General features: G+C 44.7%; 1 protein-coding gene across 5 annotated transcripts in view; it reads right to left on the bottom strand.

The window, feature by feature from the left end:
• Nucleotides 1–2,118: 2,118 nt before the first annotated feature.
• The window catches only part of CCDC93 (coiled-coil domain containing 93), a 100,192-nt gene continuing 82,511 nt past the window's right edge, over nucleotides 2,119–19,799 (bottom strand). For 4 of the 5 annotated variants that reach the window (XM_055262421.2, XM_055262422.2, XM_055262423.2 and 1 more), the window contains 2 exons: nucleotides 17,587–17,700; nucleotides 2,119–6,961 (listed from right to left, as the gene is read on the bottom strand). In XM_055262421.2, the coding sequence (XP_055118396.1) occupies nucleotides 6,908–6,961; nucleotides 17,587–17,700 (168 nt within the window). In that variant the 3' untranslated portion in view covers nucleotides 2,119–6,907. Of the gene's footprint in view, nucleotides 6,962–13,183; nucleotides 13,341–17,586; nucleotides 17,701–19,799 lie in introns of those variants that run through there. The other variant, XM_063631309.1, reaches the window with a different exon arrangement.

Below are 19,799 nucleotides of genomic sequence, written 5' to 3'. Positions count from 1 at the left end.
AAAGGGTAAGTATTGTCTTATAAAACTTTCTTTTCAGTTATATTTAAATCTGGACTATTTCAGGGGTCTCTTAACTGGGCTCCCTGCTTCTGCCCTCCCTATAGTCAACACAGCCTCCAGAGGGATCCTTATTTTTTATTTATTTTTATTTTTTGAGACAGTCTCACTCTGTCACCCAGGCTGGAGTGTGGTGGCATGAACATGGATCCCTGCAGCCTCGACTTCCCAGGCTCAACCCATCCTCCCACCTCTGCCTCCCGAGTAGCTGGGACTACAGGTGTGCTCCACCATGCCTGGCTAATTTTTTGTATTTTCAGTAAAGACGGGGTTTGGCCATATTGCCCAGGCTGGTCTTGAACTCCTGGGCTCAAGTGATCTCCCTTCCTCAGCCTCCCAAAGTGCTGGGATTACAGGCATGAGCCACTGCACCAGTGTAGGGATGCCTATTAAAATGAAGCCAGATTGGCCGGGTATGGTGGCTCACGCCTATAATCCCAGCACTTTGGGAAGCTGAGGCGGGTGGATCAGCTGGGCTCAGGAGTTCGAGACCAGCCTGACCAATGTGGAGAAACTCCATCTCTACTAAAAATATAAAATTAGCCAGGTGTGGTGGCACATGCCTGTAATCGCAGTTACTCGGGAGGCTGAGGCAGGAGAATCACTTGAACCTGGGAGGTGGAGGTTGCAGTGAGCCGAGATTGTGCCACTGCACTCCAGCCTGGGCAACAAGAGCGAAACACCATCTCAAAACAAACAAACAAACAAAATGAACCCAGATCACATTGCTTTCCTTCTCAAAAACCCTCCAGTGGCTCCCCACACAGGTCCCCTTCATGTTCCTCAAACTCACCTGCTGGGTATGCTCCTACCTTAGGGCCTTTACACTTGCTATCCCCTGTGCCTGGAATGTTCTTTACACAGGTATCTATATACTCACTCCCTCACTAGTCAGTGAGTGAGGCCTTCCTTCACTTCTCAATATAAAATTGCAGCCGCCACCAAACCAGACACTCCTGATACCCTCCGTGCTTTAATTAGCATGTTGAAGCACCACATGACAATATTTACGTATTTATCTTGTTTGTTTTTTTCCACTGGAGAGTAGCTCCAGGAAGGCAGGTTCTCTGGTCTGCTTTTTTTACTGCTATATTCTCAGGGCCTGACATATAGAAGAAACTCAAGTATTTGTTGGTTGAATACACAAGCTAACAGAGGTTCATTTTTCTCATGGAACAAGAATATGGAAGCAGGTGGGCCTCAGTGTGGTTGAGAGGCTCATCATGCCTTCAGAGAGCCAAGCTCTTTCCACCTTTTCCCTCTGCCAACCTCAGTGTGTTGGGATGTCTCTTTTCATGGTCTCAAGATGGCTGAAGTTGCTCAAACCCTGTCCCTCCTCCACAACTTATCACAGGAAGAAAGGGTGAAGCTCTCCTAGTGCATCTCTCACTGATCAGCAGAAAAGTCTTTCCCAGAAGTTCAGCAGTCTCCCCAAAACTGGCTATAACTGGGTTAGACATCCATCCTCAAACCAGCAGTTGGCCAACAAAAGTGAGATTCCCCTGACTGGAACAGCTGCCATGTTCCTCTCCTGGGGCTGACACACGGCCACCTCGGAGCTGGACAAAATCAGTTGTGTTGGTTTTTAAAAGAAGGCAGGGGTGGGGAAGGCTCACCCACAGCAGGTTTCCGCACAAGATGGGTACGGCTTCTGGAGGATGTTAACAGCCCCCCTTGAATCATGACTCAGAGGTATGCCTATCTTTTCTACCCCAAAAGTCAGAGGACCAGGGTTGCACTGTGATTTTTGTAAGATGGAGGGAACCCTGCGGCAGCCCGTCTGTCCCAGTGATTAGTCACATCACCATCCACTTCCCCATCCCCATCCCTCCTCTGCCGGCCCAACATGCTTCCAGAGTGTGAGCAGAGCCAGCCTCTGCTTCACTGCCCCATTCTGTTCCACCAGAAAAGGACACCCCGCTTTGCATGGCCCATTGCCTCAAGACCCAAGAAAGAGTCTCACTACTTTTGAATCAAAGGCTTTATCTTTAAGAAAGCAGATTTAGTGAATCAGAATTTTCTTCCATTTTGGTTCTATTGTTTTAAGAAAAGTATACCAAATTAAAAAGAACTATTTTTTAATAGATAATACATGTACATGGTACAAAATTCAAAAGGTACAAAAGGTGTACATTGAAAAGTCATTCCCACCCCTCTTCCCAGAGGCAATTCAGGCTGCCGGGCTGCTAGGTATCCTCCCAGAGACATCCTAGGCATATGCAGGTGGACATATGATATACACGTGTGTATGTCTGTGTGAAAACATATGCACACACATACGTCTACACACTTTCTCCATTCCAAACATTAGGATACCATGGGCTTCTTTTTTCCTCACTTAATCATGCATCTTGGGGACCATTCTATGGTAGTACACACACACAGGATCCATTGTTTTAAATTTCTGCAAACTATTCCATTGTTTAAGCTGGCCATAATGTATTTAACCATTCCCCTATATTGGTGGCACTCTCCAACTTTTTGCTATTACGATGTTTCAGCAAAAACTCTTGTACACAGGTACCTTGTACACAGGTACAATTCTTAGGAGTAGCATTGCTAGTTCAAAAAGCTTACACATTTGCACTTTTGACAGACACTGTCCGGCTATCCCCCATGGAGTGCCTACATGTCATACTCCTGCCACCACCGTATCTAGTGCTGCCACCCACAGCCTTGCACTGTGGTCCCACTTCTTGGTTCACATGGCTGAGACATTTCTACTCATTAAGTTACCTTTAGATTCATGACACATTTTGAGCCAAAACATACCTTATCTCTAACATTAGTGTAGTTCTTCCCTCTTTTTCCCTTCTTAGGGAATAAAAAAAAAAATCTGTAAAAGGCAATTCCTTTGAAAGATTCAAAACCTCTGACACCTTGTTTCATCTCAAACTTCAAGGTTACAGTGTAACACACTCTGAGAGACCCTCTAAAGTTGTGAAAACTGTTCTCAAACTAAGCATCAAGTAGAGGAAAGGTTCAATCTAAATTTTGCTAATAGAGATGCAAAGTTGCAATGTGGAAAAGACGTTTTATCCAATCGGAATTTCCCAGTCAGTCATCTACCTTGAGCTAGATGCTGGGGAGAGTGTGGTAAGACAGGCCCTTGCTTTTCTTGCCCAGGGCCACTGGCCATGGACAGGCATGAGCTCGGCACATTTTGGGGACGGATGTAAGGCTGGCGTGGAACATCCACGGTATTCCCTGTGTCGTCAAGTATGCTGCAGATCGGGCACCAAATCCTCCAGGAGTTTTGCACATTTATTGTGAGAGGAGAATACTATTATAGCATTACCTTTTACAATGCATCTTCAGCCTGTCATAGAAGGAATGCTCTGGACGTCATGAAAAGGATCAAGAGAGGGCGTGGGGGATTCTGAAGATGCACGGAACAAGGCACTTTCCTTGGCAATCCCAACCCTGGGGACAGATGATGGCACCCATCCTATGGGGCTCTTTATTGTTCTGTTCTGCATTAAGATGTTCTTTTACTTTGAGGCCAACACCAGCCATGAGTAAATCATAAAGTGCTTCCTTAAAGTGTTCTTCCTCAATGCATGTTTCAATCCAACATCTGCACTTCAGAACAAGGGGTCAGACTCAAAGTAACTGTGCTACTGCTAGATGCCTACCTCCCTTTTAGGGTGATCATCAGTCACCTACAGAGTGGGCGAACAAGACCATCTGAGGCAGCAGAAATATGAGGGCACAGGTTATAGCCAGGGCTCACTGTCCGTAGTGCCCTTTCAGGCAGGTCTGCTTCGGTCACTAGAGACGTGACTGGGGCCTGACAACATCAACAATGTCACAACCCTGAGGTCTAAGGTCCCGGGCATGGCACTTTGTGAGGTAGTAAAAGGACTGTCTGACGGTCTTCTCCAGCCTCTGCTCAAGGTTTCAGGAGGTCCCGAGGGCTCGGTGTTGTCAGAGGAGAATGCTTCCCATGCCTGGACCTTCTGGTTGTGCTGACGGACTCAGCGGACACTGGCAGGACCCAGCTATCCTGAAAATATGTAAGGGCTACAAGCTAGAACCATTAAAACCATGAACTTCAGACTCTAACAGAGATATGCTTGACAAACTGGGAATTTGCCCTCTGTTAAAACACCCCTCAGTGTGACTCTGACGACCGTTTAACATTCTGTACCTCCCTCTAGTGCTGTTAGCTAACCCCAGTCATCCAGCGGAGACGGAGCACATGTCAAAGTCATCAACAAATGTCCTAGCATCTCCCCACGCACCTCGTGATCACCCAGTCTTGTCCTGCTCACAACAGCTCTGATTGCGGCTTAAAGCAGTCCCATGTACTCCATAAGAGGCAAGAAGTGGGAGGGAGCCCCCAACCCAGAGGCTGGCAGAGATTCCATAGCACTGGGCAGCCTGCCTGCTAGCAACTCCCTGTGCTGATTGAGCAGGGAGCCTGTCTCTCCTGGGGAAACCTGGTTCCTCCTGAAGCGCACATTTTGAAAAAGTAACTTAATTAAGTTCTTGCTTCCTTTTAACTCTGGAGAAGCCTGTGGGCTTACAGCACAATGCCACAGTATGTCTAGGCACACAGAGAGCCTTAGCCCTGGGAAGACGACCCCTTCTGGCTCTCCAGATGGCTTCTGAAATGATCAGGGGCCTTGGGGCATCTCCTTAGCCTATATGGCTTCACTATAAAGTCATATAACATCCTAATTACTCAGAAAGGCACTGTCCACACTGAGGATTGTCTGCAGCAGGTGTGAAATTTGAGCTCAAACTGGCTTCTGTAGTCTAATTCAAAGTGTATTCAGGCAACAGAAACTGATTTATCCGTAGTAGGCCTTGTGGATTAAAAAAAAGGGAATAGAGATCTATGGACACCTCTCTATACCAAAACCAAACCAAATGAAACTCTTGTGAAATACAGCTCAAAATAAATGCCTGCACTTTCAAAAAGAATTACTGGTTGCTTTGGATTCATCATGCCATACTTTCCCCATCAGCACAGAGGTGGACTCCAGTAAGCCTAGAATGTCATCTGCCTCCCTACCATCTGTGGACAAATATTCAAATAACTGCCCCAACTGCTCACAAAGTTCAGTTAGCCAGGGGTGGGCCTACAAGCTGCTTAACAAGACAACACAGATGTTTCCCTGACTGAAATAACTTCAAACGCAGTTAAACTTCTGTCTCCTTCCCCTGCCCTCAGAGTGCCACCTGTTCTTTTGCAATTACTTGCTTCAACTTCACCAAGCCCTTCAAAATCCCTACATGACCGTGGCTCAGGGACCAGCTGAGGTGGAGTTGCACATGGCCCAAGAAGCGCCCGTAGGTGGCAGTTTCTATTTGCAAGCTGCTGCTTCCGCCTGGCTCAGGCAGGCCTTGCTGGCCCTGGCACTGAAACCAGTGGCTGTTTTTAATCCAGCATGTGTGTGTTTTTAAATCTGTACACATCAGCCCTGCTTAATCACATTCATTAGGGAACTAAAAATGAACACGTTTCTGTGGCTGCTGAATGCCCCACTTGCTTGACATGTTTAAGCTTTTGTGTTACTGTCCAAACCTGCTGCCTGGTATGTTTGCAAGATTTATGCAAAATGGAGCACAAACCTACTGAACACGATGGAGTTTACCAGACTCCTGAGGACCAGGGCAGCAGGAGCTCCATGTTTGATCTGCACTGGTCATTTCCAAGGATTAAAATCAACCCTCAGCTGCCCTTCAAGGCCCTCCAAAGCCTAGTCTCAGCCCTACTTCCCAGACGGGTCTCTGAAGCTTCCTGCAGAGACTAGCTTATCCCCTCCTTTTCCAACATGCATGCCTTGCACTCCTCTGCACCCTCTTGGGTTTTTAATCATAGTGTATTTTCATTTAAAACAGTCGTCCTATCAACATCCGATTCTCCCTTTAGATAGGGCTCAAATGCTGCCTCCTCCAGGAAGTTTCCCTGGATCTCTGCAAACCCCACTGCTATTCCTCCTGACACCTTACTTGCCTTGAGTGCAGAGAACAGTGTCTGTCTCTCTCCTGGCTGAGACCATGACCCATCTGCAGTGTAGCCTCATCAAATGTGCCTTCAATGAGGGGGATGCACAGCCCCTCTGCATGCTGTGACTCACATGAACATTGGGGCAGGGGAAGGTATAATTTTTATTGAAGTGTCCTCAGCACAAGGTCTGTTTTCAATTTTCTGAGAAATAAACTTGAGTAACGTATAAAAATTAAAACGACACTGAACTTTCATTCCAGTTGCTGTCACCACCAAGCCTGCTGGCTGGCACCTGGAGGAGCTGGGAACAAAAGGTACCATGGCAGGTGAAAGGCCCAAGTGACCGACACTACATGGGCTGATCATTTCAGCTAAACGCCTTCTGTTTACGGAAAAACATCTTGGATAGCCCAGTTCTGTGGTCAAGTGTGCTGTATCCGCCTCCCTGGGCCACCTGCTGGGTACCTGTGCGGTAGGAACTGTGTCTTACACGTCTCTGAATCTTCCTCAGTGCTTATTTCTCAGTGGTTGCTGAATTAATACTTGCTAAACAAATGAATTCTTCTTTATTCAGAGTCCATACAAATACAGGTACCTTCGTAAGCACAATGTTACTGGAGACATAAAAGTTGAATCAACAGAGAACAAGTACTCCCCACATTCTTCATAGGATGATGGGTGTTATCCAAGCCACGTGTTTACTGTCTGATTCCATCAACAGCAGCCAACAGAGATGAATGGAAGCAAAGAGGAGAAAGAAAACATCCAGGTTGTTGAAATCATTACACCTGCATCTCTCTACTGTCGCTTTCAGAACCATTTCATGATCTTGTAGTTGATATACGGTGCTTAAAAGTAAAATCAATGACATACAACCATGGCTGGGGATGTTCAGGAGGCCTTCGCTTTCACCTTGGACAGCAGCATCTCATTCTTGCGGCCCTCCTGGAGGGGAAGCAGAGAGTATAGAGAGAGTGGTGACTACATCAGCACTCATGTGAGGCCAAGATGGTCTCAAAGCCCTTCCCATACCCCTATGGGAGACAGCTCCAGTCTCTTGGCATGCTGCCGCCAGCATGGTGAAGCTTCCTGATGACCTACTGACATCAACACCAAAATAACTATAATGATGTTCCATTTCTGGGCTGTCAGACTGAAAATAGGATGAGAGGATAGGCACTGTCATTCCAAAAGACTTCATGAAGTCTAGGAAACCTCAAGGGGACAGAAGCAGAAAGCACACTTATCTGCCAGTCTTGGCCTACTATGATGAGGGAGTGGGGAAAGGCTTTGGAGACAGCAGCCTAAAACGAGATAAAAGGGAGCCCTAGTTTACACAGCAGGCAAAACACATAGAGTTCTAACAGTGAAGGTTAAAAATACTCTTGTCTTTAAGAAAGAAACTCAGAAAATAGGATAAGAGATATTCATCAAGAGATAATGGGGCCAGGCGCAGTGGCTCACCCCTGTAATCCCAGCACTTTGGGAGGCTGAGGCAGGCGGATCACGAGGTCAGGAGATCGAGACCATCCTGGCTACTACTAAACCCCATCTCTACTAAAAATATAAAATATTAGCCAGGTGTGGTGGCGGGTGCCTGTAGTCCCAGCTACTCGGGAGGCTGAGGCAGGACAATGGCATGGACCCGGGAGGCGGAGCTTGCAGTGAGCCGAGATTGTGCCACTGCACTCCAGCCTGGGTGACAGAGCAAGGCTCTGTCTCAAAAAAAAAAAAAAAAAAAAAAAAAAACACCTGCCCTTCCTTAAAACCAAGCTGTATGAAATCAATGGCACGTGCTACGGGTTATCACTGAGGGAGGTCACTGCCCCATCCTCTGCCTACAGAATCTGACATCCAGTGGCACAAGTCACCTCTGCATCATTTCATGTTCCCTCTGGGGTCATCTTCAAAAGCTTCTAACTGCACCTCCTGCCCTTGTTCCACTGGCCTTAGTAGCTCAAGATACCTCCATCTGCTAGCCAACCTCCAGTAACTCCAACCCCATTCTCTGGGCAGGGTCACAAAGAGTCCTGCTTTTAAACTGGGAGATAAAAGTGGTAGCAGAAAGGGCCCGGACAGGTAGAGCTCCCAGGCTTGGCAGTGGTCAGGCCTCCAGGGGCTGTGTTTTCCTGGAGGTGCATTTATTGTGGGAGAAAAACTTTTACCCTTGAACCTTCTGCACTCAAAACCCGCACGGTCAATTTTTCTATCTTCCTCGGCCAGGGTCAGGTGCTCCCAGCTCCCTGGAGGCCCTGATCTTTTGGCAGTGTGATGGCAGCATGACCACGACGACCTTGGTTTTGCTAAGACTAGTGCTGGCTCATCTACACGATTCAGACGTGTCTTTCACTCAGGGAGCAAGGAAACAGGTGGGTGGTTGCCTTGGTGGTAAGGCTGAGTACTTTGAGGCTGTCAGAAGCAAGGTGCTCTGACACTTTTGAGCATCTTTTTGGGGAGAGAGGGGCAGTTCATGGGCAGGGCGGTGGGGGGACAGAAATAAGGCGATACTGGGTTCCTTTTAAAAATGGCTTGAGATGTACTTGGGGGAAAAAAGACTCCAGCTTAAAACAAATGGAGGGGAAGAGATAGAACAAGAACAGAGAGCTACACTATTATATTGTTATACTACACTCTCTACTTGTGTATTTTTTAAGATTTCCATAACAAAAATATAAAACGGTAAATAAGTTTAAACTGTCACCCACCTCACCATTTAAATGAGGCAGAAACAGCATCAGAACTCTACCGTGGGGAACTGTGTGTGTCACAGCACCCTAGGCGATGCTTGTACTTTTCGGTAGAGACAGCCTGCAACGTCACCTAGTATGTGAGCCTACAGAATCATATTCTCCGTCTCTTCAAAGCAAATACAAAAGAGGCGCTTTGCGTGTTTGTTTCTACAAGAAAAGGGAAAATGTCTCATCTCCTCAGTCTCTTTCCTGCTGAAAACTCTATCCAGGCCCACTAGGTGCCAGACAGAGAGCTAAGTTCACTCAAGGTTATGTACTCAAAGCCAGCTTCACAAAAATGTAGGGTTTGAATTCATCAGTGCTATTGAATTTAAATCTTAGTATCATGACCTGATGGTGCCCACGGCGCATAACTGTTGCCCATTTAACATGGGGTAAACCAAACCCAACAAAGGCAACCGCTAAGGTGGCAAAAAACCATATTGTAGACAGCAATGTTGTGTTTTCCATGAAGAATAATTATTGCACACCACAAGTGCTTGGGCCAAGGATGCAGTGAGAATTCAGAACGCAGAAGTAGAGGGCCAGTGAGGGGATGGTGAGAAGGCAAAATAGAGGGTGCTGGGAGAAGGCTCCACCCTGGATGAAAGTCCAAATTAAACTGTAATATATAAAACAGAAAAGCAGCAGAACTAGTCTGGCTGAAGATATGGTGTAGAGGCTGTGGAGTAGCAAGCAAGTCCCTCTCATCACCTCCTCCTCAACACCTATGGTGGCCCCAAATTACCTCGCAAGAGCTTGTGGGAGAAAGTTTAAGATGCTGGAACACTGACATGTGGGTGCCAGTTTTAAATGTTTGCCAAGTAAAATGTTCAAAAAAAAAAAAAAAAGGACTACCCACCATCACAATTATTTTCTAAGACAATTTTAACACCAAAAAATAAAAGGACATGCTAAATGTGAGGTGAAATATATTTAAATGAAATATGCAAGATTTTCAGGGGGTGGAGCCAAGATGGCTGAATAGGAACAGCTCCAGTCTACAGCTCCCACTGTGAGCGACGCAGAAGACGGGTGATTTCTACATTTCCAATTGAGGTACTGGGTTCATCTCACTGGGCAGTGTCAGAAAGCGGGTACAGGACAGTGGGTGCAGTGCACCGAGCGTGAGCCGAAGCAGGGCGAGGCATCACCTCACCCAGGAAGCACAAGGGGTCAGGGAGTTCCCTTTCCTAGTCAAAGAAAGGGGTGACAGATGGCACCTGGAAAATCGGGTCACTCCCACCCTAATACTGCGCTTTTCCAACAGTCTTAGCAAATGGCACACCAGGAGATTATAGCCCACACCTGGCTCAGAGGGTCCTACGCCCACGGAGCCTCGCTCATTGCTACCACAGCAGTCTGAGATCAAACTGCAAGAAGGCAAGGCTGGGGAAGGGGCACCCGCCATTGCTGAGGCTTGAGTAGGTAAACAAAGCAGCCGAGAAGCTCGAACTGGGTGGAGCTCACCGCAGCACAAGGAGGCCTGCCTGCCTCTGTAGACTCCACCTCTGGGGGCAGAGCATAGCCAAACAAAAGACAGCAGAATCCTCTGCAGACTTAAAAGTCCCTGTCTGACAGCTTTGAAGAGATTAGTGGTTCTCCCAGCACACAGCTGGAGATCTGAGAACGGACAGACTGCTTCTTCAAGTGGGTCCCTGACCTCCAAGTAGCCTAACTGGGAGGCACCCCCCAGTAGGGGCACACTGACACCTCACACGGCCGGGTACTCCTCTGAGACAAAACTTCCAGAGGAATGATCAGGCAACAACATTTGCTGCTCACCAATATCCCCTGTTCTGCAGCCTCCGCTGCTGATACCCAGGCAAACGAGGTTTGGAGTGGACCTCCAGCAAACTCCAACAGACCTGCAGCTGAGGGTCCTGACTGTTAGAAGGAAAACTAACAAACAGAAAGGACATCCATACCAAAACCCATCTGTACGTCACCATCATCAAAGACCAAAGGTAGATAAAACCACAAAGATGGGGAAAAAACAGAGCAGAAAAACTGGAAACTCTAAAAATCAGAGCACCTTTCCTCCTCCAAAGGAATGCAGCTCCTCACCAGCAGCAGAACAAAGCTGGATGGAGAATGACTTTGACGAGTTGAGAGAAGAAGGCTTCAGACGATCAAACTACTCTGAGCTAAAGGAGGAAGTTCGAACCCATGGCAAAGAAGTTAAAAACCTTGAAAAAAAATTAGACGAATGGCTAACTAGAATAACCAATGCAGAGAAGTCCTTAAAGGACCTGATGGAGCTGAAAACCACGGCACAAGAACTACGTGACGAATGCACAAGCCTCAATAGCCAATTCGATCAACTGGAAGAAAGGGTATCAGTGATGGAAGAAATGAATGAAATGAAGTGAGAAAAGTTTAGAGAAAAAAGAATAAAAAGAAATGACCAAAGCCTCCAAGAAATATGGGACTATGTGAAAAGACCAAATCTACGTCTGATTGGTGTACCTGAAAGTGACGGGAGAATGGAACCATGTTGGAAAACACTCTGCAGGATACTATCCCGGAGAACTTCCTCAATCTAGCAAGGCAGGCCAACATTCAAATTTAGGAAATACAGAGAATGCCATAAAGAAACTCCTCGAGAAGAGCAACTCCAAGACACATAATTGTCAGATTCACCAAAGTTGAAATGAAGGAAAAAATGTTAAGGGCAGCCAGAGAGAAAGGTCGGGTTACCCACAAAGGGAAGCTCATCAGACTAACAAACAGCTGATCTCTCTGCAGAAACTCTACAACCCAGAAGAGAGTGGGGGCCAATATTCAACATTCCTAAAGAAAAGAATTTTTCAACCCAGAATTTCATATCCAGCCAAACTAAGCTTCATAAGTAAAGGAGAAATAAACTACAGACAAGCAAATGCTGAAAGCTTTTGTCACCACCAGGCCTGCCCTAAGAGCTCCTGAAGGAAGCACTAAACATGGAAAGGAATAATCAGTACCAGCCACTGCAAAAACATACCGAATTGTAAAGACCATCGAGGCTAGGAAGAAACTGCATCAACTAATGAGCAAAATAACCAGCTAACATCATAATGACAGGATCAAATTCACACATAACAATATTAACCTTAAATGTAAATGGGCTAAATGCTCCAATTAAAAGACACAGACTGGCAAATTGGATAAAGAATCAAGACCCATCAGTGTGCTGTATTCAGGAAACCCATCTCACATGCAGAGACACACATAGGCTCAAAATAAAGGGATGGAGGAAGATCTACCAAGCAAATGCAAAACAAAAAAAGGCAGGGGTTGCAATCCTAGTCTCTGATAAAACAGACTTTAAACCAACAAAGATCAAAAGAGACAAAGAAGGCTATTACATAATGGTAAAGGGATCAATTCAACAAGAAGAGCTAACTATCCTGAATATATATGCACCCAATACAGGAGCACCCAGATTCATAAAGCAAGTCCTTAGAGATCTACAAAGAGACTTAGACTCCCACACAATAATAATGGGAGACTTTAACACCCCACTGTCAACATTAGATCAACAAGACAGAAAGTTAACAAGGATATCCAGGAATTGAACTCAGCTCTGCACCAAGTGGACCTAATAGACATCAGAACTCTCCACCCCAAATCAACAGAATATACATTCTTTTCAGCATCACACGACACCTATTCCAAAATTGACCACATAGTGGGAAGTAAAGCACTCCTCAGCAAATGTAAAAGAACAGAAAGTATAACAAACTGTCTCTCACACCACAGTGCAATCAAACTAGAACTCAGGATTAAGAACCTAACTCAAAACCACTCAACTACATGGAAACTGAACAACCTGCTCCTGAATGACTACTGGGTACATAACGACATGAAGGCAGAGATAAAGATGTTCTTTGAAACCAACGAGAACAAAGACACAACATACCAGAATCTCTGGGACACATTCAAAGCAGTGTGTAGAGGGAAATTTATAGCACTAAATGCCCACAAGAGAAAGCAGGAAAGATCTAAAATTGACACCCTAACATCACAATTAAAAGAACTAGAAAAGCAAGAGCAAACACATTCAAAAGCTAGCAGAAGGCAAGAAATAACTAAGATCAGAGCAGAACTGAAGGAAATAGAGACACAAAAAACCCTTCAAAAAATCAATGAATCCAGGAGCTAGTTTTTTGAAAAGATCAGCAAAATTGATAGACCACTAGCAAGACTAATAGAGAAGAATCAAATAGATGCAAAAAAAAATGATAAACAGGATATCACCACCAATCCCACAGAAATACAAACTACCATCAAAGAATACTATAAACACCTCTACGCCAATAAACTAGAAAATCTAGAAGAAATGGATAAATTCCTGGACACATACACCCTCCCAAGACTAAACCAGGAAGAAGTTGAATTTCTGAATACACCAATAACAGGCTCTGAAATTGAGGCAATAATTAATAGCTTACCAACCAAAAAAAGTCCAGGACCAGATGGATTCACAGCCAAATTCTACCAGAGGTACAAGGAGGAGCTGGTACCATTCCTTCTGAAACTATTCCAATCAACAGAAAAAGAGGGAATCCTCCCTAATTCATTTTATGAGGCCAGCATCATCCTGATACCAAAGCCTGGCAGAGACACAACAAAAAAAGAGAATTTTAGATCAGTATCCCTGATGAACATCGATGCAAAAATCCTCAGTAAAAAACTGGCAAACCGAATCCAGCAGTACATCAAAAAGCTTATCCACCATGATCAAGTGGGCTTCATCCCTGGGATGCAAGGCTGGTTCAACATATGCAAATCAATAAACGTAATCCAGCATATAAACAGAACCAATGACAAAAACCATATGATTATCTCAATAGATGCAGAAAAGGCCTCTGACAAAATTCAACAACACCTCATGCTAAAAACTCTCAAAAAACTAGGTATTGATGGGATGTATCGCAAAATAATAAGAGCTATCTATGACAAACGCACAGTCAATATCATACTGAATGGGCAAAAACTAGAAGCATTCCCTTTGAAAACTGTCACAAGACAGGGATGCCCTCTCTCACCACTCCTATTCAACATAGGAAGTTCTGGTTAGGGCAATCAGGCAGGAGAAGGAGATAAAGGGTATTCAATTAGGAAAAGAAGAAGTCAAATTGTCCCCGTTTGTAGATGACATGATTGTATATCTAGAAAACTGCATTGTCTCAGCCCAAAATCTCCTTAAGCTGATAGATTCAGCAAAGTCTCAGGATACAAAATCAATGTGCAAAAATCACAAGCATTCTTATACACCAATAACAGACAAACACAGAGCCAAATCATGAGTGAACTCACATTCACAATTGCTTCAAAGAGAATAAAATACCTAGGAATCCAACTTACAAGGGACATGAAGGACCTCTTCAAGGAGAACTACAAACCACTGCTCAATGAAATAAAAGAGGATATAAAGAAATGGAAGAACATTCCATGCTCATGGATAGGAAGAATCAATATCGTGAAAATGGCCATACTGCCCAAGGTAATTTATAGATTCAATGCCATCCCCATCAAGCTACCAATGACTTTCTTCGCAGAATTGGAAAAAACTACTTTAAAGTTCATATGGAATCAAAAAAGAGCCCACATTGCCAAGACAATCCTAAGCCAAAAGAACAAAGCTGGAGGCATCATGCTACCTGACTTCAAACTATACTACAAGGCTACAGTAACCAAAACAGCATGGTACTGGTACCAAAACAGAGATATGGACCAATGGAACAGAACAGAGCCCTCAGAAATAATGCCGCATATCTACAACCATCTGATCTTTGACAAACCTGACAAAAACAAGAAATGGGGAAAGGATTCCCTATTTAATAAATGGTGCTGGGAAAACTGGCTAGCCTGTGTAGAAAGCTGAAACTGGATCCCTTCCTTACACCTTATACAAAAATTAATTCAAGATGGATTAAAGACTTAAATGTTAGACCTAAAACCATAAAAACCCTAGAAGAAAACCTAGGCAATACCATTCAGGACATAGGCATGGGCAAGGACTTCATGTCTAACACACCAAAAGCAATGGCAACAAAAGCCAAAATTGACAAATGGGATCTCATTAAACTAAAGAGCTTCTGCACAGTAAAAGAAACTACCATCAGAGTTAACAGGCAACCTACAGAATGGGAGAAAATTTTTGCAATCTACTCATCTGACAAAGGGCTAATATCCAGAATCTACAATGAACTCAAACAAATTCACAAGAAAAAAACAACCCCATCAAAAAGTGGGCAAAGGATATGAATAGACACTTCTCAAAAGAAGACATTTATGCAGCCAAAAGACACATGAAAAAATGCTCATCATCACTGGCCATCAGAGAAATGCAAATCAAAACCACAATGAGATACCATCTCACACCAGTTAGAATGGTGATCATTAAAAAGTCAGGAAACAACAGATGCTGGAGAGGATGTGGAGAATTAGGAACACTTTTACACTGTTGGTGGGACTGTAAACTAGTTCAACCATTGTGGAAGTCAGTGTGGTGATTCCTCAGGGATCTAGAACTAGAAATACCATTTGACCCAGCCATCCCATTACTGGGCACATACCCAAAGGATTATAAATCATGCTGCTATAAAGACACATGCATGCATATGTTTATTGCAGCACTATTCACAATAGCAAAGACTTGGAACCAAGCCAAATGTCCAACAATGATAGACTGGATTAAGAAAATGTGGCACATATACACCATGGAATACTATGCAGCCATAAAAAAGGATGAGTTCATGTCCTTTGTAAGGACATGGATGAAGCTGGAAACCATCATTCTCAGCAAACTATCGCAAGGACAAAAAAACTAAACACCACATGTTCTCACTCATACGTGGGAATTGAACAATGAGAACACATGGACACAGGAAGGGGAACATCACACACCGGGGCCCTTTGTGGGGCGGGGGGAGGGAGGAGGGATAGCATTAGGAGATATACCTAATGTTAAATGACGAGTTAATGGGTGCAGCACACCAACATGGCACATGTATATATAGGTAATTAACCTGCACATTCGTTGTGCACATGTACCCTAAACCTTAAAGTATAATAAAAAAAAGAAATATGCAAGAACATATTTCATCCCCTCCCCCTCTTCTGACTTGCTTCGGACTGAAGGAAAGAGGCCTGGCAAGAATCTGGTCTAGGTGTCTTAGCTGGCTCTGAAGGAACCACCCTCTGTGTCTGTTGTGACAATGACTGCCAGCACAGGTGGGAACCCAGAGCCAAGCCACTTAACACCTCTGAAGGAACTGGTGCCTTGGAGGTCATCCTAAACTCTCGCCTGAGAGTCTGCAGGGCGAAAATGAGCTTTTCCATTTCATTTTCAATTGCTTTGACAGCTTATACTTACCCTCCTCAACTTACTTGCTTTTTGTTTCTACACTGTCAAAAGGGTGTCTCCAAGCAACATTTGAGATGCAGTTCTCCTTTTGTGAGTTTTGATTAAAGGGAAGGAGGAGCTCTGAGTAGGGCAGCAAATTCCTAATTGTTCCCTGCCAGTTCACTCACTGGCCCTTCTGGGACCTCAGCTTCAGCCTGTGCTAGCCTCAAAGGAGTCCCAGACTGAGCTGCAGACCCTCCGCTCCCCATTCCTGCACTGCTGTGCCTGAAGAACTCTTTCTTCCCATGGCTAGCTCCTGCTCACCCTAGAGGGCCCTCCTGGACCACACCACCTAAACCAGTCTCCTCACATGGCAAAGTTTGGAATTGTTACTACTTATTTGTTATGACTTGTTCTTAGCTTGCCATCTGTCTCTCCCACCACAGCGTATGCTCCTTAAGGAGGGGGAGGTCTGTGTTACAACCTGGCATCTGCCCAGGGGTATAGTAGGAGCTGGAACACTGGAAAAGATGAGATTTTGAAATGCCTATGCGATGTGGCTTCTAGAAGTTAAATCACAAAAAAGGAAAGATGTAGAAGCCAAGGGAAAGATAAGGAAGGAAGAAAGAAGTCTTAAAATAAGAACAAAATTATGAGCATGGAAAGACTACATTTTTTATTCTGCAGACCAAACACCAGGATACGACCTACCTTTAACTCTGCTGTATTTTCAGCAGTCTCTAAACTCACTGAAACCACATGGATTTAGGTTAGGGAGAAGGAATTCCTTAAAATAAAGCTGCTGAGACCCTAGCAAGGGACCAAATGAAGTCTTTTTGGAAAATCTCTTAAGGGCAGGCATTTTTCTTTCTGGAACAATGAAGAGTAACTGCCCAAATGCAGGAAGGAAAAACAGGGAAAACCGAAATTCAGTTGAGTTTTGGGTGTTAGGAGGTGCCAGACCTGGTGCTAGATGTTTCAAATTTCTCATCTGACGCAACAGAACCCACCAATGAGGAAACTGAGGCTGGGAGGGATTAGGTCATTGCCAAAGTACACAGCTGGTAAGTGGTAAATGTAGGATTCGAATCCAAGCCTGTGACTCTTCAAAGTTCTCTCTTCCCACACGGCTTCTTGAGGTTCCTCCCCACCCTAAGATTGGCAGGAGAGAAGATTCTAAATCTGAATCCACAACAAATGCTGTTTCCAAGTGGCCCTTGATATGGACTGATGGAGTCATTTTGTGAGTTTAATGTGCTTACTAAGTGTTAGGAAAACTAAAATGATGTAATGTCTTAAAACATTTAAGTAGACCTCAAGATGGGCCACAGAAAAACGCAATCTTCAGCTACATAGACGCCACACTTCACTGCCAGATCACACTCTGTCTTGTTATTTCCCTTCACAGACCAGAGGAAAACCAAAAAACTGCTGTTTTTTAGTGGCTACTTTTGAGGTGAACATGTATCTCACATTAGCCTTAACATGCTGCCCAGCCTTCCTCTTACCTCCTTGAACTCTTTCACAGTCTTAAAGTATAGCCTCTGCTTTTCTAACAGCTCCAAGTACTGGTCGTTCAACTGGTCTCTTCTCATTTTGTTCTCCTGCTTTTTCTTTTCCATCTGTTGAAACATTGTGGGAAATGGTGATGAAAAGACACGTTCTGCCCAAGGGCTACTGGCAACATCCAAAAGGCAACAGTTGTTAACAGTTTCATGGATTTCCTTCCAGTAAAGGAAGCTTCAATATATAATTTTTGAGGTTGGTGAATTTATTTGCATGATATTACATGGAGGCTCTACAATTTATTCAGCAATTTTTCTATCACTGAGTATTAACTGTTTCCATTTTTTTTTTCTCACTACAATTTCACAATGGACAGGTTGGTGATTCTCAACTGGGAGCTACTTTGCCCCTCATTCCCCACCCGGCAGTGTCTGGAGACAGTTTTGATTGTCACAACTGTGAGAAGTGGGTGCTACTGGTATCACTGGGTAGAGGCCAGCAATGCTGCTAAACATCCTACATTGCACAGAACACCCCCACAGCAAAGACTTATCTGGCCCGAAATGTTAACTGTGCTGAGGTTGAGAAACCCTGATTTAAAAACTGTGCTCATATAATGAAACTGTGTATCCTCTCTGATTTAATGTAAGTATTTCCATGTCATTATAAATTTTCTGCAAATTATCATTTTAAAAACAATACAATATTCCTGCTGATTGCTAACTTACCCATCTTTCTGCTGGTAGACAATTTAGGATATTTTCAGGATTTTGATCTCATAAATAGATGCTAGGCTTTGACTTAAAGAGACTTTTCTAAGGTATCCAAAAGCTTATTCATTCAACAAATATTGACTTAGAACCTGCTGAGTAGCTACATGTAGTGGTGAACATGGCAAAGTCACTGCTCCCACAGAGCATACATTCTAGAGATTCACATTAAGCAAGCACCCTGACAAACAGACACACAAAATATTCGCAACACCGATCAGTCCTGTGAGGAAAATGACACAAGGGGAGGTGACGGAGAGGAGGGTGGGTGCATGGCCTCCTCAGCCTGGAAGCTCAGAGAGGCTCTCTGAGGATACTAGAGCAGGGCTGGCAATGCTATGTGCTATATGTCTGGAAGGTAAACCCGGAGCATCAGCCAGGAAATGAGGGCAGAAAGAGTTACGGTACAGACCGGGTGCCTGACTCATGGCCGGTGCTCAAAAGCTTGTTGAATCAAATTCTGAGAGATGCTTTGCTGTGGCTTTGCTGATGCCTGACCATGATTTCTGTGTTACACTTTGGAAGGGACTTGGTAAACACAAGCTACAGGTAAAATTGGCTGCATTTTATTCAGTAGTTCCCTCCACACTATAGGCCTCTGTTGACTACATAGGACAAATGCAACTTGGTGTCCCCAAGGCCTACCCCAATGCTGTTCAGAGAAAGACCCATCACATATGGGGACTGATTTGCCTAGTCAAATCCTGACCTTGCATTCAGTTCCTGAGTCCCAAGACCCTGTGCCCTGCTCTTTCCACAGGTCTGCATACGGATGCCTGGTGCACACCCATGCTAGGTCTCCAGTTTGGTGCCCTCCCTTGTGCCTAGGTCTCCCAGAGTGGGCAGTCCCCTCTGGGGTCCTTGGCTGGTGTCCTACCACACTTGGAGCCCTGGCTCCGCAGCAAGTCCTGATCCCTGTCGATGGAACCCCTAATGCTGCCTGCATGGGTCTCTCACACTCATTCATGATCCTGTCACAGTGACACACCAGCCCACCACAGCTCCCACTACTGTTCCTTCGTGGGCTCCAACTCTCAAAGCAGCAGACACCTTTTCTGCTGCACTGGCTAGGACCTCACAGCTAGGTCTCTCTCTCTTATTAGGACAGCCAGCAGCTCTATCTCAGGCCTTTCCTCTCTGCTCTGTACTTTAGCAAAGCACTTCACCGTGACTGATTATGTCCTAGTGAGGTAGCAATGTGCTTGAATTATGAATTTATCCAGAATCCACTGTGGGAGTTAGTGTGGCAACCTAGAAATAGTATGAGCTTGAGGCCAGAAAGGCTGGGTTCAAATCCTAGCTCTGCCACTCACTGTATATCCTTGGACAGCTAATTTAACTTTTTTGAATGCTACGTCCTTTAACTAAAATAAGAATATCACCTAGATTACCAGTTTTGTTATAAGAAGCTTGTGACACGAAATGTTAAGTGAATGATCCATCAT

This window comes from Symphalangus syndactylus, chromosome 22 (genome assembly GCF_028878055.3).
Source record: "Symphalangus syndactylus isolate Jambi chromosome 22, NHGRI_mSymSyn1-v2.1_pri, whole genome shotgun sequence".
NCBI classification, from domain to species: Eukaryota; Metazoa; Chordata; class Mammalia; order Primates; family Hylobatidae; genus Symphalangus; species Symphalangus syndactylus.
Note: the sequence above shows the minus strand (reverse complement) of the source record. Positions and strands in the feature narration are given on the sequence as shown.